Source organism: Thermochaetoides thermophila, assembly GCF_000221225.1.
Source record: "Thermochaetoides thermophila DSM 1495 unplaced genomic scaffold scf7180000011820, whole genome shotgun sequence".
Classification (NCBI taxonomy): domain Eukaryota; kingdom Fungi; phylum Ascomycota; class Sordariomycetes; order Sordariales; family Chaetomiaceae; genus Thermochaetoides; species Thermochaetoides thermophila.
In genome coordinates this window covers 3,388,056-3,413,792 of record NW_006383036.1, presented here as the reverse complement: position 1 = coordinate 3,413,792, position 25,737 = coordinate 3,388,056, and the positions used below count along the sequence as shown (strand labels likewise).

The 25,737-nt window shown below is 53.3% G+C and overlaps 8 protein-coding genes across 8 annotated transcripts; 4 read left to right on the top strand and 4 right to left on the bottom strand.

The window, feature by feature from the left end:
• Positions 1-145: 145 nt before the first annotated feature.
• On the top strand, positions 146-5,017 carry CTHT_0059190 (putative ATP-binding cassette (ABC) transporter protein; the record flags this gene model as incomplete). The annotated part of the gene is made up of 4 exons (XM_006696175.1): positions 146-451; positions 503-3,071; positions 3,123-4,051; positions 4,109-5,017. 4 exons carry the CDS (start codon positions 146-148, stop codon positions 5,015-5,017), a joined length of 4,713 nt encoding a protein of 1,570 aa, XP_006696238.1.
• Positions 5,018-6,315: 1,298 nt separating this feature from the next.
• Positions 6,316-9,734, bottom strand: CTHT_0059180 (uncharacterized protein; the record flags this gene model as incomplete). Its single annotated transcript, XM_006696174.1, has 2 exons — positions 6,316-6,863; positions 6,938-9,734. The coding sequence occupies 2 exons, from the start codon at positions 9,732-9,734 to the stop codon at positions 6,316-6,318; spliced, it is 3,345 nt and encodes a 1,114-aa protein (XP_006696237.1).
• A 2,090-nt stretch (positions 9,735-11,824) lies between these two features.
• CTHT_0059170 (uncharacterized protein) lies at positions 11,825-13,935 on the top strand (the record flags this gene model as incomplete). Its single annotated transcript, XM_006696173.1, has 3 exons — positions 11,825-11,879; positions 11,945-12,631; positions 12,689-13,935. The coding sequence occupies 3 exons, from the start codon at positions 11,825-11,827 to the stop codon at positions 13,933-13,935; spliced, it is 1,989 nt and encodes a 662-aa protein (XP_006696236.1).
• A 1,978-nt stretch (positions 13,936-15,913) lies between these two features.
• CTHT_0059160 (uncharacterized protein) lies at positions 15,914-17,706 on the bottom strand (the record flags this gene model as incomplete). Its single annotated transcript, XM_006696172.1, has 2 exons — positions 15,914-17,564; positions 17,621-17,706. The coding sequence occupies 2 exons, from the start codon at positions 17,704-17,706 to the stop codon at positions 15,914-15,916; spliced, it is 1,737 nt and encodes a 578-aa protein (XP_006696235.1).
• A 1,099-nt stretch (positions 17,707-18,805) lies between these two features.
• On the top strand, positions 18,806-19,443 carry CTHT_0059150 (uncharacterized protein; the record flags this gene model as incomplete). Its single annotated transcript, XM_006696171.1, has 3 exons — positions 18,806-18,897; positions 18,954-19,286; positions 19,341-19,443. 3 exons carry the CDS (start codon positions 18,806-18,808, stop codon positions 19,441-19,443), a joined length of 528 nt encoding a protein of 175 aa, XP_006696234.1.
• A 489-nt stretch (positions 19,444-19,932) lies between these two features.
• Positions 19,933-20,492, bottom strand: CTHT_0059140 (60S ribosomal protein eL31; the record flags this gene model as incomplete). Its single annotated transcript, XM_006696170.1, has 3 exons — positions 19,933-20,139; positions 20,269-20,343; positions 20,412-20,492. 3 exons carry the CDS (start codon positions 20,490-20,492, stop codon positions 19,933-19,935), a joined length of 363 nt encoding a protein of 120 aa, XP_006696233.1.
• Positions 20,493-21,350: 858 nt separating this feature from the next.
• CTHT_0059130 (putative bud site selection protein) lies at positions 21,351-22,568 on the top strand (the record flags this gene model as incomplete). Its single annotated transcript, XM_006696169.1, has 3 exons — positions 21,351-21,541; positions 21,595-22,279; positions 22,332-22,568. The coding sequence occupies 3 exons, from the start codon at positions 21,351-21,353 to the stop codon at positions 22,566-22,568; spliced, it is 1,113 nt and encodes a 370-aa protein (XP_006696232.1).
• Positions 22,569-24,328: 1,760 nt separating this feature from the next.
• Positions 24,329-25,557, bottom strand: CTHT_0059120 (putative COP9 signalosome protein; the record flags this gene model as incomplete). The annotated part of the gene is made up of 2 exons (XM_006696168.1): positions 24,329-25,399; positions 25,525-25,557. 2 exons carry the CDS (start codon positions 25,555-25,557, stop codon positions 24,329-24,331), a joined length of 1,104 nt encoding a protein of 367 aa, XP_006696231.1.
• Between the last annotated feature and the right edge of the window lie 180 nt (positions 25,558-25,737).

Sequence of the window (25,737 nt, the reverse complement as noted above, 5' to 3'; positions counted from 1 at the left end):
TTGCTTCCTGCTTTGCCGCCCGTATCACCAGAGCTCGATAATAAACAACATCATTGAGTACTGGGGGAATTTGAGTTTCTATATACCCCGCTGGCTCCAGGGCATGGCGACGGACTATCTTCCGTCGGCCCAAACGCCCATCACCATGCCCCTCGATTCCATGTTGACGACCTTTGCCACGGGGGTTGGCCTCATTGGGCTCTGCTCGGCCCCTGCTCTAAGTAGTACCGTAAAACGGTTTACGAGGAGACAGGAGAGGAAGCAGGATGTGTATGAAGATGAGGATGGCTCAGCCACTCCGGAGTCGATGGCCGCTTACTCGGCCAAGATCCCCAAGGCTCTGGTTCTGACGTCGGCTGGCGTTGGCCTGGCTGTCTCGACGACCTTGTTGGTAATTTCTTCCGGTACACATGGCGAACCGGTTCTCGATGGTCTCGGAATCGGCGCTTGGGTAAGCTTAATCGGCTCCTGAACTCTCCAAGCAACACCTAACTGGATCTAGGCCCTCCTGACCCTCCAAGCCGTGTCCATCGCGTCAAGCAGGAACTCCATCCAGGCCTACAACCTCGGCCTCTACACCTTTCTCTCCTCCATGATCCTCGCAGGCATTCTCATTGTCCGTGGCACAATGATTGGCGAGTCCCTGCTCCAAAGCAGCCGCAGCATCTTCACCCTCCGTGTCGTCGAAGTCTTCGCAAGCGTAGCCCTCGCATTCTCAGGCCTCGCCCTCCCCCGTAGACCCGATGTCTTCTACAAGGGCGAGCTGGTCGACCGCATGTACACAAACTCGGCCTTCAGCCGCTTCACCTACAGCTGGCCCACCTCGATCCTGGATCTTGCCGCCAAGAAGAAGGACCTCGACCTGAAGGATCTGACTCGTCCCGACCATCTCACCCGCTCGGACTCGGTCTCTGCCGCCTGGAAGAAGAAGAACTTCAAGTATCCTCTGTGGATTTCGTTGATTCTGGCTCACAAGAGGGCGCTTACCATCCAGTTGTTGCTCACTCTGGTTACGTCGGTCCTCAATTTTGCTCCTCAGTGGGTGATTCTGCAGCTTTTGAGGCTCCTGGAGAGGCATGAGCCTGGTACCAGTCATGGCCTGGACGCTTGGATTTGGGTGGGGTTGCTTTGCCTGGCTATCATTGTCCGGTCCTGGGTCGAGTCCTACACCATTTGGCTGTCCTACGCAGATTTGCACATCCCAGTGCGTGCGCAGCTGTCTGCGCTGATCTTCGAGAAGTCCATGCGCCGGAAGGACTCCAAAGGGGCTGAGAAGAAAAAGAAGGACAAGTTCCAGGAGGGGGGTGAGGATGGTTCCTCTGAGCAACAGGAGGAGGCTCGGGCGCCGGTCGATGAGGAGGAGCAGCTCAAGAAGAGCAAGCAGAGTATTGTTAACCTCATCGGTGTGGATGGCAAGCGCATTGCCGACTTCGCCTGCTACCAATATCTCTTCCCTGACAGTCTGTTCAAGCTCATCGTTTCACTGGCTTTCCTCGTTAGCTTGCTTGGGTGGAAGGCTCTTCTGGCTGGCTTCTCTGCCATGATTGCCATCATGCCTGTTAACATCTACTTCTCCAAGCGCTACGCAAATGCCCAGGACCGCCTAATGAAGCTTCGGGATGAGAAGATGGAAGTTGTTACAGAGGCGCTGCAGGGTATCCGTCAGATCAAGTTTTCGGCCCTGGAAGGGGAGTGGGAGAAGAAAATCGGCGAGGTTCGTGAGCGAGAGCTCTCGGCTGTGTGGAGCGTGTTCAAGAACGACACCATGCTTCTCGCTTGCTGGATCACCAGCCCTATCCTGCTGGCTGCCCTTTCGCTTGCGGTCTACGCTTACCTCAACAGCTCGCTCTCCCCGTCTGTCGCCTTCGTCAGTCTCGGTGTCTTCAAAGCCCTCGAGATGACACTCTCCATTGTCCCTGAACTCACGACCGACGCTCTCGACGCCTGGGTCTCTATCAAGCGCATCGAGCAATACCTCAACTCCCCCGAGATCATCAAGATCTCGCAGGACGGTGAGGAAGTCGCCTTCATCAACGCCTCCATCGCCTGGCCCGCCGACGAGGAGATTGACGAAAAGGACCGCTTTGTCCTCCGCAACATCAACGTCACCTTCCCCAAAGGCGAGCTGTCAGTCATCTCAGGCAAGACTGGCACCGGAAAGAGTCTAATGCTGTCTGCTATCCTGGGTGAAGCTGATATCCTGGAGGGTACCATGCAGGTCCCGCGGGCTCCGCCGCTGCTTGAAAGGCATGATGATAAAGCTAATAAGAGCAACTGGATTATTCCTAATGCTATCGCATATGTCGCGCAGATTCCCTGGATCGAGAACGCTAGTATCAAAGACAATATCCTATTTGGTTTGCCTTACGACGAGGAGCGCTACCATAAAACGCTGGAGGTGTGCGCGCTGACAAAGGATCTGGAGATGCTTGCGGACGGCGAGAATACCGAGATCGGCGCCAACGGGATTAACCTCAGCGGTGGCCAGAAGTGGCGTGTCACGCTCGCTAGGGCGATCTACTCTCGTGCAGGGATCCTCGTGCTCGATGACATCTTCAGCGCTGTGGACGCCCATGTCGGACGGCACATCTTCGAGAGGTGTCTTAACGGCGAACTCGCTGAGGGCCGCACCCGCATCCTGGTCACTCATCACGTTGCTCTATGCGAATCAAAGACGAAATACCTCGTTGAGCTGGGCAACGGTGGCGTCTTGCATGCCGGTACGGTCGCGGAGCTGCGTGCTAAGGGTATTCTGCAGGAGATCAACAGCCACGAGAAGGCCGCTCTGGGGAGTGACAAGGCTGACGTGGATGATCTGGCGACGGCTGTTAACTCGGAGGATTGCTCGGAAGGGGAGGGGGAGCAGGATGGGGAGGGGACGAATGGGGATGGGCTGAAGAAGGTTCCCCCGAAGCCGACTGCGCCGGCGAGGAAGTTTGTGGAGGAGGAGTCGAGAGAGCAGGGTGCTATTCGGAAGCATATCTATGTGACGTATTTGAAAGATAGCGGTGGTTGGTTGTTTTGGGTGCTGGCTGTGGTTTTCTTTACGGTGGTTCAGTGCTTCACTCTTGGTATGTTTTTTTCATCCCCTTCTTATGGAGCCCGTCAGCTAACATGTTCAGGACGTTCGTGGTGGCTTCGGATCTGGACGGGCGATCAAGAAACCCAGGAAGTCCACATGCATCGCGCCCACAGCGCTGCTGGCGTCAACGGCTTTACTTACACCGAAGGCGCTCATCAGACAACCCTCCACACCGCTTCCTGGCCCACGTTCGAGGTTCAACGCACCCTCCCCTTCTACCTTGGCGTCTACATCGCGCTGGCCATCATCTCATCCGTCCTGTCGACCCTCAAATACTTCTACATCTACACCGGCTCTATCCGCGCCAGCCGCAAACTCTTCGCCAAGCTCAACTTCACCATCCTGCGCACCCCCATCCGCTGGCTCGACACCGTGCCTCTGGGCCGCATCCTGAACCGCTACACAGCTGACTTCAACATCATCGACTCGCAGCTAGCCAACTCCCTCTCCTTCGGAGCAGGCTCCTTTCTCAACCTAATCTCTGTCCTCGTAGCCGGCCTCATTGTCTCACCTTACATCCTCGTCCTCGGCAGTGCTCTGCTGCTCATCTGTCTGCACTACGCCCTGCGCTACCTCGATGCTGCGCGTCCCGTCAAGCGTCTCGAGAGCACGGCCAAGTCCCCTGTCTTTGAGCAGTTCGGCTCTGCGCTTACCGGTGTCGCTACCATCCGCAGCTTCGACAAGGCACAGGTGTATGTGGAGAGGATGTACCGCAAGATTGACGACTACTCGACCGCGACGTGGCATCTGTGGTTGTTTAACCGCTGGATGGGCTGGCGCCTATCGCTTGTCGGGTCGTTCTTTTCGAGCTCTTTGGCGGCGTTGATTTTGATGAACCCGAATATTGACTCGGCACTGGCCGGGTTTGCGTTAGCGTTCGCGATTGATTTTACGGGGGCGGTGATGTGGACTATTCGGATGTATGCGAACGTTGAACTGAATATGAATGCTGCGGAGCGTATTATTGAGGTACGACCCCTTACACGATACATACTAGTTGATAAAGATGAAGACTAACGTACCTAGTACACCAAACTCGCAACCGAAAACCTCGGTGGCATGCGCCCCCCCGCCGCTTGGCCAACCGAAGGCCGCATCGAAGTCGACAACTTGGTCGTCAGTTACGCCCCCGACCTGCCCCCCGTCCTGAAAGGCCTCACCTTCTCTGTCAACCGCAACGAGCGCATCGGAGTGGTCGGCCGTACCGGCGCTGGCAAGTCCTCATTGACTCTCGCCCTCTTCCGTTTCCTCGAAGCCCAATCCGGCAGCATCCACATCGACGGCCTGGACATCTCCAAAATCAGGCTCCACGACCTGCGTTCTCGTTTAGCTATCATCCCACAAGACCCTGTCCTCTTCTCTGGCACGATTCGCTCCAACCTCGACCCGTTTAATCGGCACACCGACGAGGAATTGTATGATTGCCTCGAGAGGGTGCACCTCATTCCTCCGGGGTCACGCTCCGGGTCGTCTACCCCCACCATCCGAGAAGAACAGCCGAGTGGTAGCACGGGTACAACGAGCCCCAAACTAACCCTCTCCACCCCCGTCACCGAATCCGGCCTCAACCTCTCCCAGGGCCAGCGCCAACTCCTCTGCCTTGCGCGCGCGATCGCTACCCGACCCAAGATCATGGTCCTTGACGAAGCTACCTCCGCTGTCGACATGGCCACGGACGCGCTCATTCAGCGGAGTATACGCAGCGAGTTTCGGGATGCCACACTTCTCGTTATTGCGCACCGTTTGAGCACGATCGCAGATTTTGATCGCGTGCTTGTGCTAGATGCGGGGAGGGTCGTGGAGTTTGGGACGCCGAGGGAGTTGTGGGAGAAGGAAGGGGGTGTGTTTAGGGGGATGTGTGAAGAAAGCGGAGAGAGGGAGCGGCTGAAGGGGTTTATTTTTGGTGAGGGGGAAGCGAGTTCTAGCAGGGAGTGATGATAACCATGATTATGATGATGTATTTCGCAGTGATTTACAGGGTATCCGTTTGGAAAGGATATCGGAAAAAAAATTTTTTTGGCCGAATGGGAAAGGGTAAAATAGCAAAAACTACCATAGGGGATCGCTGATAGAATTTAATTGCGTAGATATCACAATAAACTATTAGACCTAACACATTCGTCACTAGCAAGACAAGCGCCATGTGTTGAAATTATCCATCAATTTGTTCATTGAGCCCATTTGGTTACTCTGTTGATACCCTACATGCAACCCATAAACTCAGATGTAATCCGTAACTGCCATAAAAAGCTTGCTAATCCCACAAACAAAGCTGGCTCATTCCAAGCCATATAGCTACTCGCTAGCTGATCATAAGTCATGACGGTCATGACTCTAAGAGATTATAATCAATTATGATCATCATCAATCGTAATATAGTGCCTTCCTATTAGTAAGGCACATGTTATCGTAAACACAAGCAAAAGAAACAAACGCCATTCCTTGTCCATTCCCCTCCATCCATTTACCGACCCATCCATCCAGTTGCGTCCATCAAGCTAACAGAGTATATTATTATCATAGTCCCGTTCCGTTTGCAACATTCACAAGTTGTCCCACCATAAGGTTGCCAAACCCCAACCATGGATGCAGTTCCCAAGTTTAGCACTGCCGTATCCATCGCCAACAACACTATCCATCATCAATGGGCAGACTGCCAATGCCACCACCTCTGCGAAATCAAACATGCAGGAAGTTCAAGTTATTCGATCCATCATCCAGATTGTGCCGTGCGATACAACGTGTAATGTAACAAGGCTAACTCCTCCAAAAGAAAGGGCTGAACCAATAGTAGCAACAATCCTGGGTGACGAAAACCTCCGCCATGTCTGTATCAAGCTCATCGCTGTGCGATGTGATGTGGTGTGCTCAATCAGCCATGAAAGCTGTAACATCTTTCTGAGGGAGCCAGGACATCCATCAAAAGAAAGGGGTGGGGGGGACAAACTGTTAAGGATTGATGACCACACCAAAGCAGAAAAACGAAGACAGGTAAGTAAAAAAAAAAAAAACAGAAACCTGAAAAGCCCACGACGATCGTAGGAAGTAGGAAGTAACCGAACATTTTTTTTTTGTTTCGTAAGTCGTCATGACATCGCCAGTACCTAAGTAAGGTAGGTAAGTAAGCAAGTAAAAAGGCAGTGTCAAGACCTCATGCAAGCTCCAGTCAAGCGCTGAAGGCTCTGTCCATGCTGAGCAGCCAGGCAAAGACCGACAATCACAAGTCAATGTGATTACCAGTTAGTAGCGTGAGCCAAACCCCAGCCAATGACCGACGAGAGGACGATGAGCCAGATGGCAGAAGAGCTCAGACCGATCCAAGTGAGGATGCGGCGCTGCCGACGACTAAAGGAGCCAGTCTCACCCAAGGTGACCCAGCCGAGCGGGGCATCCATGATGCCCTTGTAGACCAGAGGGAACATGAAGGGCAGGACAGACAGGAAGCAAAGGACGTAGAAGTAGTTACGACGACGGCGACGTGCGTCCCAAGACAGGTAGATGTCACTGGCATAGTCGCGACCCTCGAGTGCGGCAATCTCGGGCTGGTCGGTGGTCATGTTCATGTCGCGGTAGCGGTTACGCTCCTCACGCGCCACCAGACGCGGAGCCTCAGGGAATGCGTAGCGAGCATGAGGGCTTGCGCGGCCGGTGAGAGACGGGCAGACTGTCTCGAGAACGCTTCGAGTCGAGTAGGAAGGGATCAGGCGAGCCGGAACGGTCGGTTTCTTGCGATTGGTGATGGCCGCATCTGCGCTGCCATTCGCAGGACGGAGAAGAGCTTCTGGGGGAGAGTAAGTAAGTCGAACACAATCTAACGAGACGGCAGGACCAGGAGATAGGACAAAGTCGACTTACCCTGCGAGTCGTTAATGTACATGTTGCCGACAGCCATCGCGCTGTTGCCGATCAGCGCGCGCTTATGGACTGGCTGGGGCCTCGAGATGGTAGCGACCGACTTCTGGATGTCGTTTGGGTTGGCGGTAGCAGTATTCATCTTAGACTCGGTAGTCGACTTCAGAGCACTATTCTCGGTAGAGCGCTTTATGGCCTCTCGGCGCGCAGCTTCTTCCAAACTAATGAGCGGGAAGGCAAATTGGGTAGGCGATCGAGCATCAACAGACTTACGATGCTCCGTGGAAGCAAATCCGACTTTGTTACCGGTAGTGGTGGAAAGACCAAGGGAGGGAGTCTCCAGCTTCCACTTATCAACCTTTTCTTTGTAGCCCAGGTTGATCTCCGCCTGACTAACGAGGGGTTTACCACTGGTATGAGCGGCATCACCGTTGCCAGTTTGCGACTTGGCCTTGAGGGGCTCCATTTCACAAGAAAAGAACGAGTTGAGCGAACCAAGGTCGCCTGAGCCTTCGAGATTCTGGTATGGATGGCGAGACTCGTCGCGCTTGCCGAAGCCACAAGAGCGAATGGAGTTGCTGATTTTGTCGACGAAGTTGCTGCGCGTGGTATTCGCGCTGCTCGCAGTGGTTGTGGGATCAGTGAAAAGGCGTGCGGGGTTCAAGTAGCCGTTGACCTTGTGAATTCGCGGCTTGGGCACAAAGATTGGCCGCTCTGTCTCGCTGAGACGAGGGTAACGGGGATGAGTCCGGACACTCGGCGGGGGCTGGGGTAGGATGCGGTCTGTGGACGAGTAGATACCCTCGCGGGCGGTCTGAACGTCGCTGTCGTCGTCAGAGTAGTCAGCAATGCTACTCCCTGTGGGCTTCCCAATCTGGCTTTCGGTCAGGTAGCTCGACGACGCGATTGCGCGGTTGCTGTCGAATTGGCCAATGCTATCAGGAACTGTCTCCCAGTCGGCACCATCGCTGAAGATTGTTTGATGCCGGGCAGTGCGGGACTCGCGGGTGAGCTTAGATTGCGACATCGAGCTCTGAGGGTCAGGCACCAGTACAGGTGTGTTGGGAGGAGGCGGGGGTAGCTTATTGCTATCCTTAAGATCCTCCTCCACGCATGGGGTTGGAGGAGGGCGAATAGTAACTTTCACTTCGACCTCGTTCGGCTCACCAAATTCATCCCAGTTGTAGCGCACTTCAGGGGCCTTGTAGTACTGAAGTTTTGCCGTGAAGGGGTTGATGCTATGGTCCTTTTGGTTGGCTGTCTGGGGTTGCTCGTTGGCCGCACAAGGAGGAGTGAGTGGTGTGAGAGGTGACGACGTCTGGACGTCGGCAAATGGAGAGGAAGACTGCAGGTTGACAAAAGGTGAAGATGACCCGAAGTTGCAGTTGATAGATGCTGTGCTCATGCCACTCAGGCATCGGAGAGCCATGCTTACTTCACGCTCACGGTTACGGGTGAGCTTGATGTTGTCATATTTGAAAGGGTCTTCCTCAGAATCTGTGGATATAGCAGCAGTCGAGAGGTCAGGAGGGATGAGATGGTTTAGGGTGGAAAGATTGCTCGGATCAATGCAGAGATGACCTTGAGTCTCTTGCTTCGAATCCTTGTTGTCGGCAACAGCGGACGACTTGTGTTTGTCATTGGCTAGCGTGTTAGACTCAGAGTGCAGGGAGCCCTCAGGCACCTTGGTGGATGACATTGTCTTATTCACGGCAGCAGATTGCCGTTTGTCATTGTCTTTCATGTTAGGCACAAGCCGTGAAGTAGTGGACTGCTGGATGTGAGGCTTTGGGCTGGAGGTAAAGGAGTCAGAATAGGTCAGGGATGCAACAAGCTTGCTGCTCTTGGATTCTCTAGCAAGTGCTTTGAGTACCCCTTCGGACTTGGAGCTTGGAGTAGCTAACTGGTGTGCTGAGGCCTGACTGATTCGAGTGTTAGCTCCAGTGCTAGGGTTCCTTGCACTCTTGCGCTTAGTCGGGATTTCGGGAAGAGGAATCTTGGGTGGTTCTCCAGGAGGTGACCATATTTTCTGCTGAGTCTTCGAGGAACGCACGGTACTGGGGATATTTCTGCGCTTAGTTTGCGGAGTCTGAGTGACCGGAGCTGCTTTCTCCTTTGCAGCAGGCTCAGACTTCTCTTGAGCAACTGTGGACGACTGGATGACCTCCGGAGCAGTCTTCAACTCCATGAATGACTTCTCTGCACCGCCAATGGATGATGAAGGCTCAACCGAGCTGGAAGGAAGGTACTGGGAATAGATCTTCCCAACAGTGCTGTCACTATCACTGGATGATACTACAGCTGAAGTCTCAGTTTCATGACTTGGCTTGTCTTTGACCAAGTCATTGTTGCCAGTTGACCGAAAGTCATGAACTGTAGCTATAGCCGGAACAGGGGGCAGTTTTTCGATAGCAGTTTGGGTAAGAGAGGGACTATGAAAGGGAGTAGGCACACGCTGCTGCATCGGACGCGGGCCCTTGGGGACGGGAAGTTTGCGAGTGACACCCGTGCTGATGGTCGACTCCGATTGAGTCGAGATGGTGGATGCCGTCTCAAAGGGGTCTATAGCAGTCTCCGGGGAAGTAATGCCGGCAGACCGTGAAGCTGCCTTGGCAGTGATGGCTTGATGGGCCTCTCCAAGATTAGTAAAGAGCGTGCCCTTAGGAGTGATAGTGCGCTGGTGAGTCGGTCGGACGGCAGCCAACGTGACAGAGCTCTTGCCCGTGGTGCTCTCATCGGTCTGATTGTCGTAAGGTGACCGACCGTTACGGTGTTGTACTGAGCAGCCCTTGTCCGCCATCTTGACTGCAATGTACAACCTGGCTGATCATTAGCTAAGCTTCAATTAAATAGCAACTGAGCTTTGGGTGTGAGAAACTTACCATGCGATACCAGAAGCGGTGATTAGTCGAAAAGTGAGTGATGATCCGGATCAAACAACTGACAGCGGAAAGTGTCGCTGAAGAGGCTTGACGATACTAGAGAACAGCACGACCGATGGTCAGAAATCAGAATGAGGGATGCTAGCAACGCCGATTGTGAAGACAGAAACGCAGAAGGATGGAAGGAGTGTGAACGTGGAGTGGGCAAAAGAGTATATAAGATTGTTTGTGGACTGGAGTGAAAGAAGTGTGGAAAGGAAAGTATGAGAGAGGGAAGAAAAGAGTAACAAGGGTAGTCAGGGAGCAACTTCGGGGGGACGCGTTGGCGAGGCATAGGTTAGGAAGAGGACGCGTTGGGCCTCTGTAGCCTGCCTAGCGACTCTAGGAAGACTTACGAATTGAGGGAAATCAGACAAGAAAGGTGAGACGATACTCACACTCAGGAGATATTCGGTCTCACTGCAACCTTGCCAGCAATAATTAGGACTGAGAGTCTCACAGGCAAGTTTGTAAGTTTAGAGCGAGAGGAGAGCCCAGGAAGAAAGAAAGTACGGGAGTAAAGGAATGGTGGCGGTCGGGAAGAGGTGTTATTGGAGTTGAAAGAATGAGAAAGCAATTGGCGAACTCAGAGCTCAAGAAATTAGATCAACCTGAGGCACAACAGGTGGGAAAACGCTTGGGCCAGTTCAGTGAGGGCATGGATGCAATTGAGGAGGAGGAAGTTAGGGGCACGTGATGGTGAGGTGCTGAGGAAGGAGCGGTGATGAGGTGAGCACTAGTGACAGACACTGAGTAAACAAGCTCACAACACCGATTGAGAGATATTGGCCAATGAACTTCCACAATGAGGTCAGATCAATTCAGTCCTCCTAAGCGTCGCTGCTTGAGGGAGGAGTGATCTTGGTTGTGTTTTTCTCTGAAAGCAGGATGTAAGCCTCCTGGCTAGCTAGTGACATCCACACTTATGTTTTCGGTTTGTGCTTAGTATTCATGATGTAGATTATGCTATCCAGCCCTTCATGATGTCTTTGATATTTTAGGCTTACGAACTCAACAGCACTCATATCGTGCTTTTCCGAAGTTTTATATATATATATATATATATATATAAAAGAAGCTGATGGGAACAAGCTCAACGAAAGCCATTCTGTCCTCGGAGACTTTAGGGATAAAAACAAGCAGGAAGTTTATTCATGAGGTGATATCCATCTTTCACCCTGTGACATATTCCAATCATTGAGAATGGGTAAGAAAGCAGTCTCTGCATGTTAAAAAAAAAGGGCCAAGAAGCAGCAGAACAAAGATTTCATCATTCAGTTTTAGGAACAAGATCAACGGGTGACGGTCATGGTATATAACTTCGAATCTTGACTGTCCCTGTTACCAGAAATAGGCTTATTATATGCAAGTTGTGGAGTTTTCGACAACATAATGTTCACCCTCTTGGGTAAGTTACTTTCCAAAGCTTGAAGACAGAAAAGAGAGGTTGTCGATGGAAGCTTATCGATAAGGCCATGCCGAGCCTGATCTTCAAGGAACGGCCTTGCCAAACGGGATTAGTGTGCCTCAAGGGACGCGTACCCCGCGACGCACCGTTGGCTGGCCCCCACTGCGCAACAGCGAACTGGCCCAGCTTCAGGGTCTTGTTCCTGTTCGATCCAAGATTCGAAGCACTTCGGCAAGATCGGTGACCGAGAAAGCACATCAACGGTCAGTCGAGTCCAATGCTTCCAGGTTGAGTGCATCGATTAATGGCCCCTGGCCAGTGTCATGATTAATCTTATCTGTTGTGGGGTTGAGCACCTTGCTGTCTTGACTTTCAAATCACTTCTTAGAGCAGGCTCATCATCGTTCAAGAGCAGAAACATGGTTTTTATTGATCACTCCTGTTCCTGGTCCATGTGATTTGGCTTTCTCCAAATAACAAATTCAATAAAACACACCCATTCAAAACCTCTTTGCGAATATCCTCTCTGGGATGTGGAGTGCTTGATCCTAATCTGCAACTATGACGGCAAGACTTCTTGCACTTCCGGAGGAGATCCTCCTCCAGATTCTGTCGTGTAGGTACAACTCACTCAATCCTACCACCGCTGTGTACTCCAGCTAACCAGCTTTGGCTCCCCAGACCTGAGCCCTTCTGAACTCGCTACCCTCCAGCTTGTCTGCCATGCCCTCCTCAACCTGGCCCGCGATAACAACCTTTGGCGCTACCGCTCTTTCGATGAATCTGCTTTCCTCAATAGATGGGAATACTGGCAGGCGCTTATCCATCCTATTGATGAAAGCGACGACGAGGCCGGAAGTGCCAACAGCGGAACACAAGCACCGGAACCACGCGGTCCAGCGCTATTGACTACCCGCGAGCGCGAGCGTGTCCGCCTCTTGGCAAATTGGGACCCGGTATTCCCTGACGAGCGCGTGTCCTGGTATCACGAGTACATCCAGCGTCATGGACCGGTCGTGGTCAATTGGTTGCAGAATCCGTACCCGCACCATATCGAAGGTGATGGCCATGACAGAAGCCTCCTATGGAGAACAACAACGCCAGACGAGGTTCGGGGCCTGGGGCTTTACTATCCTAATGCAGAACCACTAGATGCTGTGATGGTAGTTTCGCCCCTGGAAGATGGGAGTATCTGTTTCTGGGATGTGAGCCACTATGCCAGTCGGGAAGAAAAGCGAAGGGGAAAGATTGTGACAAGGAGCAGAAAAGGGGTGTTAATGGTGGATCCAAAGGGGCTAAATCCGGGGGTAACGGAGTGTGTGGGTGTGGACAGCTGGAGACATCGTGCATTCTTTGCCGTCCAGAAACGTATGTTAGCGAACCTGAGCGCTTCATCATCCCAAGATTCAAGCTAACTGAACGCAGACCTTGTTGAGGTGGACTTGCAGCAATTGGAGATTGTCGATCACGGGGAGTTTCCATCGTTGATTACAGCCTTGTCTACGGCAGACGCCGCTGTGCCGCTGACCGTTGGCACCACCGATGGGATTTATCTCCACGACTGGAGAGCCCGAACCAAACATGGCTCTGTCAGCGACGAAGTAATCGATCTGTTCGATCGGGACGCGACCAACAACCCCTCCATAACCCACAGGCGGACACTCACCCTCCCCGTCGCGAAACTCCCCCCATGCCTAGATGGCACTCGCCAAGGTCCCCTAAGCATCCTCCACCTCCAACAATCTGACCAAGACACTACTCCCTCCCACGACATCTACGTAGCAGGGCGCTTCACAAGCATCCTCCATTACGACCGGCGGATGTTCCCTGCTTTACGCGGAACCATCCACTCTGGTGCCCGGCTCTGTAGTCTTTCCTCCCTCCCCTACCCCTTCTCTGCCCTCGACAGTGAAGTCCGGCGCAGGGGCGAATATACGCTCGAACAGATCGAAGCCAACCGCGCAGCCATCGCTGCGAGCCATGGCAGGACACTGATCGCCGCGGGAGAATACAACACGAAAGGTTCGCTCGAGCTGTACGGCCTTAGGTCCCATCCCGATGGGGATATCAATACCCTCGGGGCGCTGCACAATTCTGTGCACAAGAATCGCCAGACGTGTTCACAGTCAAAGTTGTTGTCGGTGGTGACCCACGGCACGCGGATTGCATTCTCCGACGGTTCGGGCGACATCAAGTGGTTTGAGCGCGACGGCTTCACTGAGGTGCGCCGCGTACATATCGGGTCAAGTGACCGCGAGGACCCCGCCGCCCCCGACGCTGCCTCCGATTCAGAAACCGAACCCGACCGCCACCCTCCCTCCCGCTCCCACTCCCTCTTTGCCCCGTTCCAGTCCCCCGGCGCAAACGATGAGATCGGGCGCAAGCTGCTCCCCACCCTCCCCCCCCGACATTCCTCTTGCTTCGACTCCAAATACGGCCACAACCCGGTGAACAACGACGACCTCCTCTTTTGGACAGGCGATAAACTTGGGCTAGTGACATTTTCTTCCGTGCCAGGGTTCCATGCGGATGAGTTCGAAGAGATTGTGTTGGATGAGGAGGCGTTGGCGAGGGAGAGGGAGGAGAGGGAATATGTCGGGGCTATGAGGAGAGCGCTGAGGAGGCATGCGGATGATGTTTGGTTTGTGAGGGGGTTGGGGTTGGGGGGATAGGGAGTTTGGGAGAGGTTGAAAATGGGTTAAGCGGGAGGATTTGGGGCGGGTTGCGGGTGTTGTTGGGATGGGTAACTAGGAGGAGGGGGAGAGGGGGTGGAAGGGAAGGGAAGGGAAGGGAAGGGAAGGGAAGGGAAGGGAAGGGAAGGGAAGGGAAGGGAAGGGAAGGGAAGGGAAGGGAAGGGAAGATGATCTAAAGTGCGAGGATGCGATCGTAATGGCAGATGGGGCAACGCAGGCCAATCGTCTAGACGACTGGGGATGATATCCTCAGAGTGTTGTACTGATTATAGGAAGAGGATAGTAGGTTAAGCTAAACCCTTACTGTCTGACACTATGCCAACAGTTTGTCCCCTGACAATGTCCTACTCTTGATATCAAGGCTGGTGGTAGTGTCTGGTGCTGCGTTGTGCGGTGGGCTGCTGCAGCGAGGAAAACTGGTTCCGATGTGGAGAGCAGGTTGATGTTCTGTCCTGATCGGGAAGCTCGTTCTCGTTTATGACTCTAGTTCTATTGAATACTAATCGGAGATAAGCAAAAAGTGTTTTTTTTTTCATCTAGCTATTTTCGTTCTGCTCGTTTTATTTATTTGAAAATAGACTGTGTTGTTGTTTGCCCAACGTTCCCGAGCTGTGTGTTTCAGTTTCCTCACTGTCATCGTGGCTTCAAAACGTGCAAGGTACCTACCTCCACTCTCGCAGCAAAAGCCTGACGTTAACACCACCGTATTTGCTATGGTAGATGGCATACAGGGCGGGAAGAAAATATTATCTCCCTTTGATTTCTGTTGCGGGCCAGCCAGCCAATTCATTCTCCATTGAACAGATATATGGGTCAGCAATCTGGGGTCTCGATGCAGTTGGTCACTATAGCTCAAATAGCTGACACCAACGACTAAAGAGTTCAGACAACCCCTCTTTTGTCGAGTCTGTGGCTTTTCAAACAGCAGAGGGATGTCTCGGCGCAAGAGGATACATGAAGAGGTTCTAAGAATGACAGGAGAATCTGCCTAGGCATAGCGTTGGGTGTTACCCACCGCTGAAGCACATCCCCCTTCCGGCTTGGATAAGACTACGGAGAAGGGCTGGTGATATTACGCACTACATTCCTATCATGTTTCTTACCCATCCTTCACGCTTACCTGTTCTTTCGTCTCACCAGCCAACACGGCTCATGAGCCCTAACTTCGGTGACTCCCATGGCGTATGCTCTGAGAATCAAGCATTCAAGGGCTGCTGTTGTTGATGCTATCTTCTGCTCCTGGAAAACTGTTCATCACCTCAACGACCATAATTTTTAAGGGGGTAGATATGGAGAAAAGGACAAGATGTCACCGGGCCAGCAACAACGTGAGACAGTCCTTTTCTCAAAAACAGCTACTCGCCACTTGTGTCTATGCCGGTTCTCCATGATCTGTAGTCCCTGATGTCGAGGTTGGAGAATGGTTGCTGGGTGCTATTCACAGGGTTCTTTTACCTGCTCCTCGGATATCGCGGTCTCCCCGAATCTCTCTAGAGGCTCGTACATAGCAACTGAGTGTATCATAACATCGTCTCACCCGATACCCCTTTGTATCTAACAAGATATCTTAGTTGCCACTTCACCCTGTAGAAGAGGCAACATGCAGAGTTGGAAATAAGTTTCAATGGTAAACGTACATTGTATTAGTTCTTAAACGACTTCATCTGTCACTAGCACTCCAGTGTTCTTGCAAGTTCTTTCCATAATAACCTTTAATATTCCCAATAACCCGACATTATCTCAAACAATAACCCTACACTCGAAGACCCGATATTACCATCCCATACGCCTTCGCCTTACCCGACAATTATCAACGTCATCATCATCGTGGTAGTCCAACAGCACGAGAACAGTCATAACTCCAAAACCACACCTACATCTAGCACTCCGCCATCGCGACGTCCCCCTCCTCTTTCTCCCCATGCCCATCCCATGATATGTCCTTCGGCGAAGCGCCCTACGCCCCGCCCTCACTTTCCGGACTATAAATTGCGTCCCTACACAACAACGCCACCTTCTTGAAAAACCGCCTCCACTCCAACGGATCCCCCTTAATCTTCACGAACCGCACCTCCAACAACTCAATTACATCCTCCTCGTCCCCATCGCCACCATGTCCCGAGGTACTTGCACTGATTCTAATCTTCTCGACCAACACCTCGCCGTGCATCGTTTGCCGACGTCCATCAACCGTGCGCACTTTAATGAGTGCGACCATGTCACTTGCCACGCCGGCGGCAACTCCGTTGCCGGATTTGGCGGGAGGAAGGGGGACGTTAAGTTGGTGTAACGCGTCGCGGAGCATTTGAACGAGTAAGGACTCCGGGACATGCGAATAGAACCGCGTGAGCGAGTACGCGGGGACAATGTCGCGGAATTTTCGGGCGTGCTGGGTCAGGGACAGGGGCACGCCAGGAGTTTGCGAGAACTGGGACATGGACGGCTCGTCGGAGAGAGCATTGAGCGCAGCATGGTGCCGACCGTTGCGAGGGATCTGGGATGATAGTCCGCTGGACGAGGCGCTGCTTGTGCTGGGCTGGGTGGAGGAGATGGTGTAAGTGCTGCCGACGACGCGGGGGGCGGGGCGTTCCCAATCAAAGAGGGGGTCATTGAGGGGGGTCTCGGGCTGTGTAGCCGGAAGACGAGACCAGTCTGGGAGGTTCTGGTGCGAGTCAAGGTCCATGGGTTCGGGTTGGGAGTGGCGCTGGGAGAGGGTAGGGTCAGCCTTAAGGTCGATGCGCAGGTTGGCGAGCATCTTGGTGGCGAGGGTGATGGGGTCTGAGACACGGCCGTCGGCGGTGAGGAGAGGGTTGCGGCGGGTGTACCAGGGGTGCTGGCGGATTTGAGCAAAGGAGAAACGCTTGCTAGCTTCGATGTTCATCATGCCGCGGAGAAGGGAGAGCGCGTCGGGGGGGATGCGCGACCAGAGGGAGTCGGTACTGCGGCCGTTGGTTCGAACGTATTCTTGGAATTCCCAGCTCGAGGAGGTTGGTTCGTCCCAGGGGGTGTTTCCGACTAAGAGGACGAAGAGGATGACGCCGCACGACCAGATGTCGACTAGATCGGCTGAGTATTTCCCAGCCGATTTTCTGTCCTGCCTTGCTTGTCTCGCACACTGAAGGACTTCGGGAGCAATATATGGCGGGCTGCCACACATGCTAGTGCTTTGCTTCCTCACGCCCTTGTATTCGAACATCGTAGCCATGCCGAAGTCGGCAATCTTGAGGTTCCCGCTCTCTGATAGCAGGATATTCTCGGGCTTGAGGTCGCGGTGGGCCACGCCTTTGGAGTGCATGTAGCTAACGCCGCTGATCAGCTGGATGAAGTAGAGATGGGCAATGTCCTCGGGCACGCCCACGTCAGCCTCAATCTTGTCAAACAGGTCGCCACCCTCGGCGAACTCCATGGCAATCCAGCGCCAGACCGCATCCTCGCCGGTCGCGAACCACTCGATAATGTTTGGATGCTGGCCAACATGCGAGTGGAGAGACACTTCCATGGCCAGCTGCTTGGCCGAGATGCCGCCATGTCGGATGGCATAGCCTTTATGAATCAGCTTGACGGCGAAGACGGGCGACGGGGCGTCCAGAGGGATGGCCTTCTTGATACTGGGGCAACAGTCAGTGTGTTGTTTACTTTGGGGATCTAAATTCGGAGCACCCACGATGCATAGGCCCCCCTTCCAATCGTCTTGGAGATGATCCGGAAGGGAAGATCGTTTGGCAGAGGATCTAGCTGTGACTGCGACATCTCTGGCTGTCTGAAGTCGCTTTCTGGAGGCCGATTCTCAGTTTGGAGCTTTCGCAGAGGAAGATAACAAATTTAAAGAAGAGTCAAGCTGCATCAGGGAAAATGTCAACATTGGGGTATTCCCTCGGCGCTCTTGGCAAACACCTATCAATGCAGGGAACCAGAAAACCGGGCAGAAAACCGTATGATTGGTGCCGAGCTTGCAGAATGTCCGGGATCATTGCAGGAAGACTGCATGTATGCAGATGGTAACTTGTTGACCGCGTATACGTCTTTTGTCACTTGACACAGATCAACAATCTTGGGGTAGATTACAATGATCAACAAGCAAATCAATAAGTGACTGTTTACACACTTATGGATGCCGGGAGGAAGCAACTCACACGTAACCTTGGGATGTGAAATCATACGTGTTGAGGGGCAGCACCGACGCGTCCCTGTGCATCTGCTCGCGTAAAGTGGATGGGGTCAATCTACAGCGTGTTTCAGTGCTGTTGACAGGGAGGGGCACCGATTGTTTTGCTTGGCACTTCAAGGCAGCACCTCGTAATCATTGGTCGAGAGCAGGCTCCTGGTGGAGACACTGTCTGGACCCCACTGTCAGCCAGTGGTTGCTGGAGGGGCCGCGCTGGTCGCCCCGTGGCCGGTGGGGCCCAGAGCAGTCACCATTCTTTCCAGAGAGCAGTGTAAACATTGGCCCCGGCCCGGCTGCTGCTGGCATCTGGCACGAGCTCTTCACTGGCTCTTTTTGGAGCGCTTCCACTTCCTCCATCTGCTTCCTTCCCCAATCTGCCAGACTCAAACACTTTCTATTTGAACCCGTTGCAGGTTCTCACTACACCAAGGCTCTGTGCATTCTGAAGTAAGTCTTGCATGCATCACCACCCCTAAAAGTTGACATCCCATCTTTGTGTGGCTGCAGGGTCTTGGGTCACCTAGTTACCACCTGCGCTGCCCTACATTCAGGAATTCCCTATGTATTGACGGGAGACTCTTCACAGCATCTGTCTTGAGCATTCCGCTACACGTTCCTTTTTTTTTGTCTTTAAACGTGTGTTCCTTTGCCTTTCCTCACTGAGTCCTTTGTTTGCCACGAACCATGTCTTTCGTGGACGACAGCCAAAACTCTGCCCAGAGCAAGCTCGGTGGTGCGCGGAAGGCTGCTGAGCCTGGCCAGAATGCGGTCAAGAGGTACGGTCTTACGGATGATTCTATATGCATTGGACTCAAGCTTACAGAGGACACAGGTTGCAGACGGAGCTTATGCAGCTCATGACCTCGCCGGCGCCAGGCGTCTCGGCTTTTCCATCGGCCGACGGCAACCTGCTTTCGTGGAGAGCAACAATCGAAGGGCCCGATGATACTCCCTATGCCGGTCTCACCTTCAAGCTGAGCTTCGAGTTCCCGCCCAACTATCCGTATGCTCCGCCGACCGTGTTGTTCCGGACCCCTATCTACCACCCCAATGTGGACTTTTCCGGCCGCATCTGCCTTGATATCCTCAAGGACAAGTGGACGGCTGCCTACAATGTCCAGACAGTCCTGCTGAGCCTGCAGTCTCTGCTGGGCGAGCCGAACAAGTAAGGATGCTTCATCGCTTTCCTACTTAAGAACTCTACTAATTCTTACTTCAGTGCATCTCCATTGAACGGCGAGGCTGCTGAGCTGTGGGACAAGAACCCAGCTCTGTTCAAGACAAAGGTCCTGGACCGTCACAAGGACATTGAGGACGATTGAGCAACCTAAGAGTCGTTTCTCTTTTCCCATATATTATTCTCCTTTTCGGGTTCTGGCATGGAATGGGTCTTGGTCATTGGAGCTTCTCGGAGTATAGGTTCCCTGGGTAGGACTTGCATTGCCAGGGTGGATTGGTTCATGGATATCCCGTTGCTCTCTGCTATGTGCAGGCTGAGGTACATCAGGCATTGGTTTTGAATGGACATTGGTTGTCCACGAGCGTATGACTCTCTTCTTGAGATAAATGCCAGCGCATCTCTCTCGGATGTTTTTTTTCTTCCCTTCCCAGTAGTAAACCCCCAAGCCATCGCAGCGCCCTGAACCGTCCCGTCGAAATGAGTTGCTGGTATCACAGGTGCCGTGCTTAGGAACCCATGTATTCGTAGAAGGAAGCTAGATGCCATGCGAAACTCCGGAAAAGCCCAATGCCGCCCTGAAACCGAACCACGGCCCAATTCTCAATCCCCCCCGGGGTTTTGCGAGCGCCCTTTACTCCTCCTCGACCACAGAGGTCAGCAGGCCCTTGGGGTTCTTGACGTTGACAGCCTGGACGTAGCTGTAGAGCTTCTCCTTGGCACCCTCCTCGTCGTTACGCCTCCGGGAGATGCGGACGCGGATCCTGAAAGGAACGCCCTTAATACCCTGCTCCCAGACCTTCTTGTTGAGCTGGGGATCCAGACGGACATCAGAAGTGCCCTGTAAGCCTAGTCAGCCTTCCTGTCCTCTCATACATTATCCTGCCAGAGTCCGAGTCGTAAAGGGCACATGTATCCATTTCAAAGACTCGAAATTTTCGCAGGGCAGCATTTCGGTTCTCTAACGTACCATAGCCTTCTGGGCGAACTTCTTGATCTCCTTAATGGCGCGGGGAGCTCTCTTCTTGAAGGTCACGCCGTGGAGCTATCCAACATTCCGTCAGCGTCCTCTCATTCTAATCACTCCCCCCAATTACTCTGAAAAAAACATACACGCTTGTGCAGGTGGATCGTGTACTCGCGGGCCACGACGTCGGCGATGGCCGAGCGCTGCTTCTTCTGAGTCGACGACATTCTGGGAGGGTTTTTCGTCAGCGAAGTCTGTAGCGGCGAGAAAATGTTTCTATTGTCCCAGTCGTAGAGAAATGATCGGTCAATCCGCGACAGATATTGAGGCGCAATTACGTACTTCGGAGACGTCAGGATCTCGTGCACTCGGAGGTCGTTGAGAGTGGTGTCGAGGAGTCTCGGTGTGCTGGGTTCGACAAACCTACCTCTGGGAATTTTGCACCTAGTTTTTCCGCGAAATCTGCGAAAGTGCGGGCCTGGGCTCAATGTCCTCGCGTAATTGCCCTAAAGTGGAATGAGGGTCTTCTGGGACCCTGGCAGCCCTCGCCGGCTGCTGCCAGCCGTGCATGCCCGGCGCCAAGAAAAGCCCAGATTCCCAGAGTCAGGGTCTCCACCCAATTAAGATGGGACCCGCTTTTCTGCTCATGCAACGCAAGGGTCAAGGGGCAGAACGGGAGCTCTCAGTCTTTGTGAAGCTTGTTTGCCAATCGCAACACTTGAGCTCCTTCCGGTTCAAACTCAAACCGCTCTATTCGACACTCACACCCGACAATTTTCACAATACCAACCGCGTCGCGTTCGTGCGCTGCGCGCACACTACGTTCTTTTTCCGCCTGAGTTGCCCGACCAACTGACCCTCTTTCTACCAACATCCCCTGACTGCGCGCGCGACGACCACGGTAACCCGAAACCTTACCTTCTCGGCGACAACCACCTCGCGTGAGCTGATCCTTTGGCTCTGTGGTGACGGTGGCTGCTCAGCAGTTTTCGCCTCTTCCACTTTGAACACCCAACTCCACCCGACAACTTCAACCTCTTCGATCACGCGTTTCCAAACGGCTTATTTTTTGCAACCATACCACGATGTCAAGCCGCAGTGCTAGTGCAGCCTCCCGCGCGGCTGGGACTCCTCCTCCTCAGCCTGAGGCCCCACGCAACCGTCTGCCGACCCTCTTTGAGGTCCTGAGTCGGCGCACTCTTGCTCCAGTCGATCTCTTCTCATTCTATATCTACATGAGAGATCAGCAGCGCTCGGTAGATTACCTTGATTTCTGGTTGGTCACCGCGCTTTTCATGAAGCACCCTTCACGCACTAACACTCCAGTAGGCTCGATATTGCCCAGCACATGTCTCTCTGCCGGCATTATGTGCGCGAGCTCCGCCGCTCTGTTCTCCTTGAGACTCCTGACCCGGAGCAGGCTTCCAAGCGCTCCTCGGGCATCCTTGAGGCCCTTGGCGAAATGAGCCACCCGGTCGCCGCCCCCGCTCACTACATCACAGAAAAGGAGCGTGAACAGGATGCCCAGATGTCAGCCTTCCTGCGTGAGGAAAATCCAGCCTTTCAACACTCTCCTCCTGGCAGCTCTGGTGGTCATGACCGGCTGAGCCCCACCGGCAGCCACTCTCATCGTCTCAATGGATCTAGCTCCCCTGCGCACACGGTCTCCCGCCAGGATATCAGAGCTTCTGCTGAGAAGATTCTTTACACTTACCTCATGCCTGGTGCCGAGCGTGAGATCATCCTGCCAGGGTCCATCACCCAGGATATCACTGTTGCTGTTGAGGAGCATGGGCGTGACGACCCTGAGGTCTTTGACGTGGCCAAGGACTATGTCTTTCAGGCGATGGAGCGCGACGCTTTCCCCGGTTTTTTGAGGATGAAGGGCTTTGGCAACTTGATCCCCTCGACTATGATTATGCGCTTGATCATCGGTCTGATCTCTATGTTTGGTGCCTTTTGGGCTGCATTTATTTTGATTTTCCTTGATAAGGATCGCGAGACGAGACTCTGGGTATGTGATCACCTTTACTTCCCTCATTCTCAGGGATACTGACGGTTTAAAGCTCATCCTCCCCTTTACAATCGGTGTCTACTGCCTCTCAGCCTACCAGTACTCCCTCGACCCCATCCTCGCCATCATCGGTCTCAGCGAGTACACGCCCTTCCACTTCGTGCGCATCCAGGAGCCCTACGTCCGCAATCTCCTCATCCGCCGAGCCATTGTTGCCTTTGTTGTTGCCCTGCTCGCTGATGCAGCGCTATGCGTGCTGTTTGTCCTTGTCCCTGGCAAGCGGCTGTAAAGGGACGCTGGGGTAGTGCCAGTTGGCTTTCCGGCTCTCTCATTCTTATGATCGGGAGCTGTGAGGCTGGCCTCGCTCCCGATACAGTGGGCCGGGTTTATTGACTACCTCAAGCAGGCAGGCGATCTTCGACTCATCTCATCTGACTCATCTCGGAGAGCAAAACAGACAGGACTAGCTTCACTTCAGCAATGGTCAAAATGCTCACTGATGAGGATCATGGATGGCGGCTTTCTTCTGGGTGGGCATGTTCCTGACCGGAGAAAACGTTACACTCGATTATGATGACCGTTACGACCATCTCTTTTTAGGGCGTCAAGCGGGGCGTTCATTGGGTTTTCTCTTGATTTTTCTTTCCTTTTTTTTTCCTTGTTCAATGATGCGATGGTGTCATTTGTGGGCAAGGCTGGTAGAGAGGCGGGTAGGCGGGCAGGGTCGCAAACAAACAAAGTGTGTATTGGGTGATCAGGATACCGGGTGTCTCGTTGCTCTTTTTGTTCTTGCTTTTCTCGTCGTTCCTTTGCTTCACGGAGCTCATTATCTTATTTTAGTCATCTCATTCACGGGAACCCGGGTAGTTTGCTTTGCTTTGCGAGTTTAGGGAGGGAATTGAATCAATCAGTCCGTTGAGTCTTGACTTGTTGCTTGTCTTAGTGTGAGACACCCGGTTATTGAGATGAGTGCGTCTGCCTTGATTCGATGCTTATGTTGCGTTTGACTTGATGTGTTCTAGTCTTAGCCTTTGCCTTGGAACTCCCCAGGTGTGCAGACTCTTTGTAGCAGTTATCCTGCCTGATATCCTTTCGGGTCAACTGCCAGACAAGGACATATTCTTGTAAGGTTTGAGGAGTCTTGGTCTTACTTCCTAAGATCACCAGGGTTGGTTGCCCTGATGATTAGGTCTGTCCGTGGTCATTGTAATCATTCTTATTTTTCTGCTGCTCCGCAGACTGAGGTCAAGTCTGCTTGACATTGGCGTTGACGGCCTTAACTCCCTACTTGGCGGACTTGTCGACCGGCTGATATAGTAGGCCAACCGAGTAGGCTTAGAACATGTCAGCAAGCATCTCCACTCTCTACTCATAGCTTTAGGTAGTGCTAGGACACTTGACACCTCATAATGACGTGGCTCCATCAAGTGATCATTCCGTTCATTCATTCATGTCTGACCATTGTCATGGCCATCGATCCCGGGTCTATGCTATCCCCATGACAGATCACAGGATCCTCTAATATCCATTATCATCCATCAGGATTTTGATTTCACGAGACCAGGTCCATATGTCCCAACCCCCCTTCATGAAGAAAAAAAAAAAAAAGATCCCATTACGTAGTAAGGTAAACTCTCATTTCCCGAGTTTCCTTTTCCCAAGCCTTATAGCTTCTCCTCCGGTGTCCCCAACTCCGTTCAGTTCCATAGCCGCTGCTATGGCAATCCTATTACCATCATTCTCAGTGGAGGAAGTTTGTTGCTGATGATCACCATCATCGTCGTCATTAACGCCCACACTCGTTCGCTTAACAGCCGTCGTCTGACCTATTTGGAGGGACGCCGCTGTGCCATCGGAACTGCTTGTTGGGAAGACTGACCAGGTTGGTTTGAAGTCAGTGCTGCTGTTGCCAACAGTTGTCAGTACGGGGTCTTTGTGGTCCGGTGCGAGATCGTGACGGTGTTTTAAGGCTGTGGAAGATGGTGGTAGAGGGAGCAGGGGGGTCAGTGGTTATGGTTGCTGAAGGAGAGGAAGGGGGCTCGGCAATGTCTAGGTAATTGAAACAGTGGTATGAGCTGGGCGTCTTGATGGATGTGTTGAGTTCACCTTGTTGTCAGTGTTGGCATCGTCATCGTCCTCAGGCAGCGGGCTGCCATCCTTGGCCTTGACCTTGCCCTTGAGCTTGAAGATGGCCAGGACCTTCGTCCACTTGGAAGAAGGGCCCTTATCGGACAAGGCGCTTGCCTCGTCGCCGTCGGCAGGGGCAGTACCTGGCTTAGTGCGGATGGGAAGTTCCATGGGGTTGGGGCCGGGGAACATAGTAGAGGGGCTTGCCACAGCAGGAGTAGAAGAGGGCCCGGCCGCAGAGGATGCTGCACTCGCAATCGCAGCCGTAGCGGGACCGGGAACGGTGATCGCCTTGGTATACTTCTTCTCGAAAAAAAGAGGGGGCAGCCTCGGGGCATCCTCACCATTCTGCTCAGCCTCTATGAGCTTCTTGGTCTCCTCGGCGCGGGCCGCCTCTCTGGCTGCGCGTTTGTTAGCGTTATCCCGAACGCGCTGCATCTCCCGCTCGAGCTTAGCGAGCGTGTCGTCGCAACGGTCAGACCAGGCCTGCAGGCTGGCAAGCAGGCTGTCAACGGCAGTGGGGGCGACGTCGCGCAGCGGGGCGACGCTGTTGATCTGCACGACTGATTCCTTTGGGTTGAGCTGCGCCTTGATCAGGCCCGCATATACGGCGCTGATGACGAGCTCTTCCAGGGCCTGGCGGGTGGGGAGATCGAGGGCCTCCTGCAGGGCCGCATATGTCAAGGCGGGGGAACCCGCGCCGGCGTCCTTGCGGGCAAGGGTGAGTAGGGAGAGCTGGCGGAGCTTTAGGCGCTGGGCTTCGTTGAGCTCGGGCAGACCGGGAGAAGACTTGTAGTCTGCGTAGGTACCGTAGCTGAAAATTTGTAGGAGGTTCAGGTAGGAAGCGAACTCCTCGGACTTGGAAAGAGCTTGGATCTGGGGTGTTTCTAGGAGCTCGGTGAAGATGAAAGTATTCGGAGCTGAAGTCGCCTGCATGACCAGGTCGGCTGCGACGCGGGGAGACGCGGCCGACTTGCTAAGAGCCACGAAGGGCTACCGAGTGAGAATTAGCATGGGGATTCAATTTCAGTCGACCGAACCAGCTCATCATGAGCTTCATAAGCTTCATGAGATAGATGAGGTGGGGCAATGGGAATGGAAAAGGTAGAATGACATACCTCGAGCGCGTTCAGAGCCTTGACTTGTTCCATGTTGTCAGGTCTTGACGGTTGGATGTCGAAGTGGTGAGAGGAAAGAGAAAGACCTGAGAAAAGAGAGGGAAAAAAAAAAAAACGTTGCCTAACAACCACCACCTTTGTAGAAGTCGGTAATCTTGATGGTTTGTTTGGGAGCGTGCTTCAGGCTGCAGCCTCGTGGTGGGGTTCCCGAAG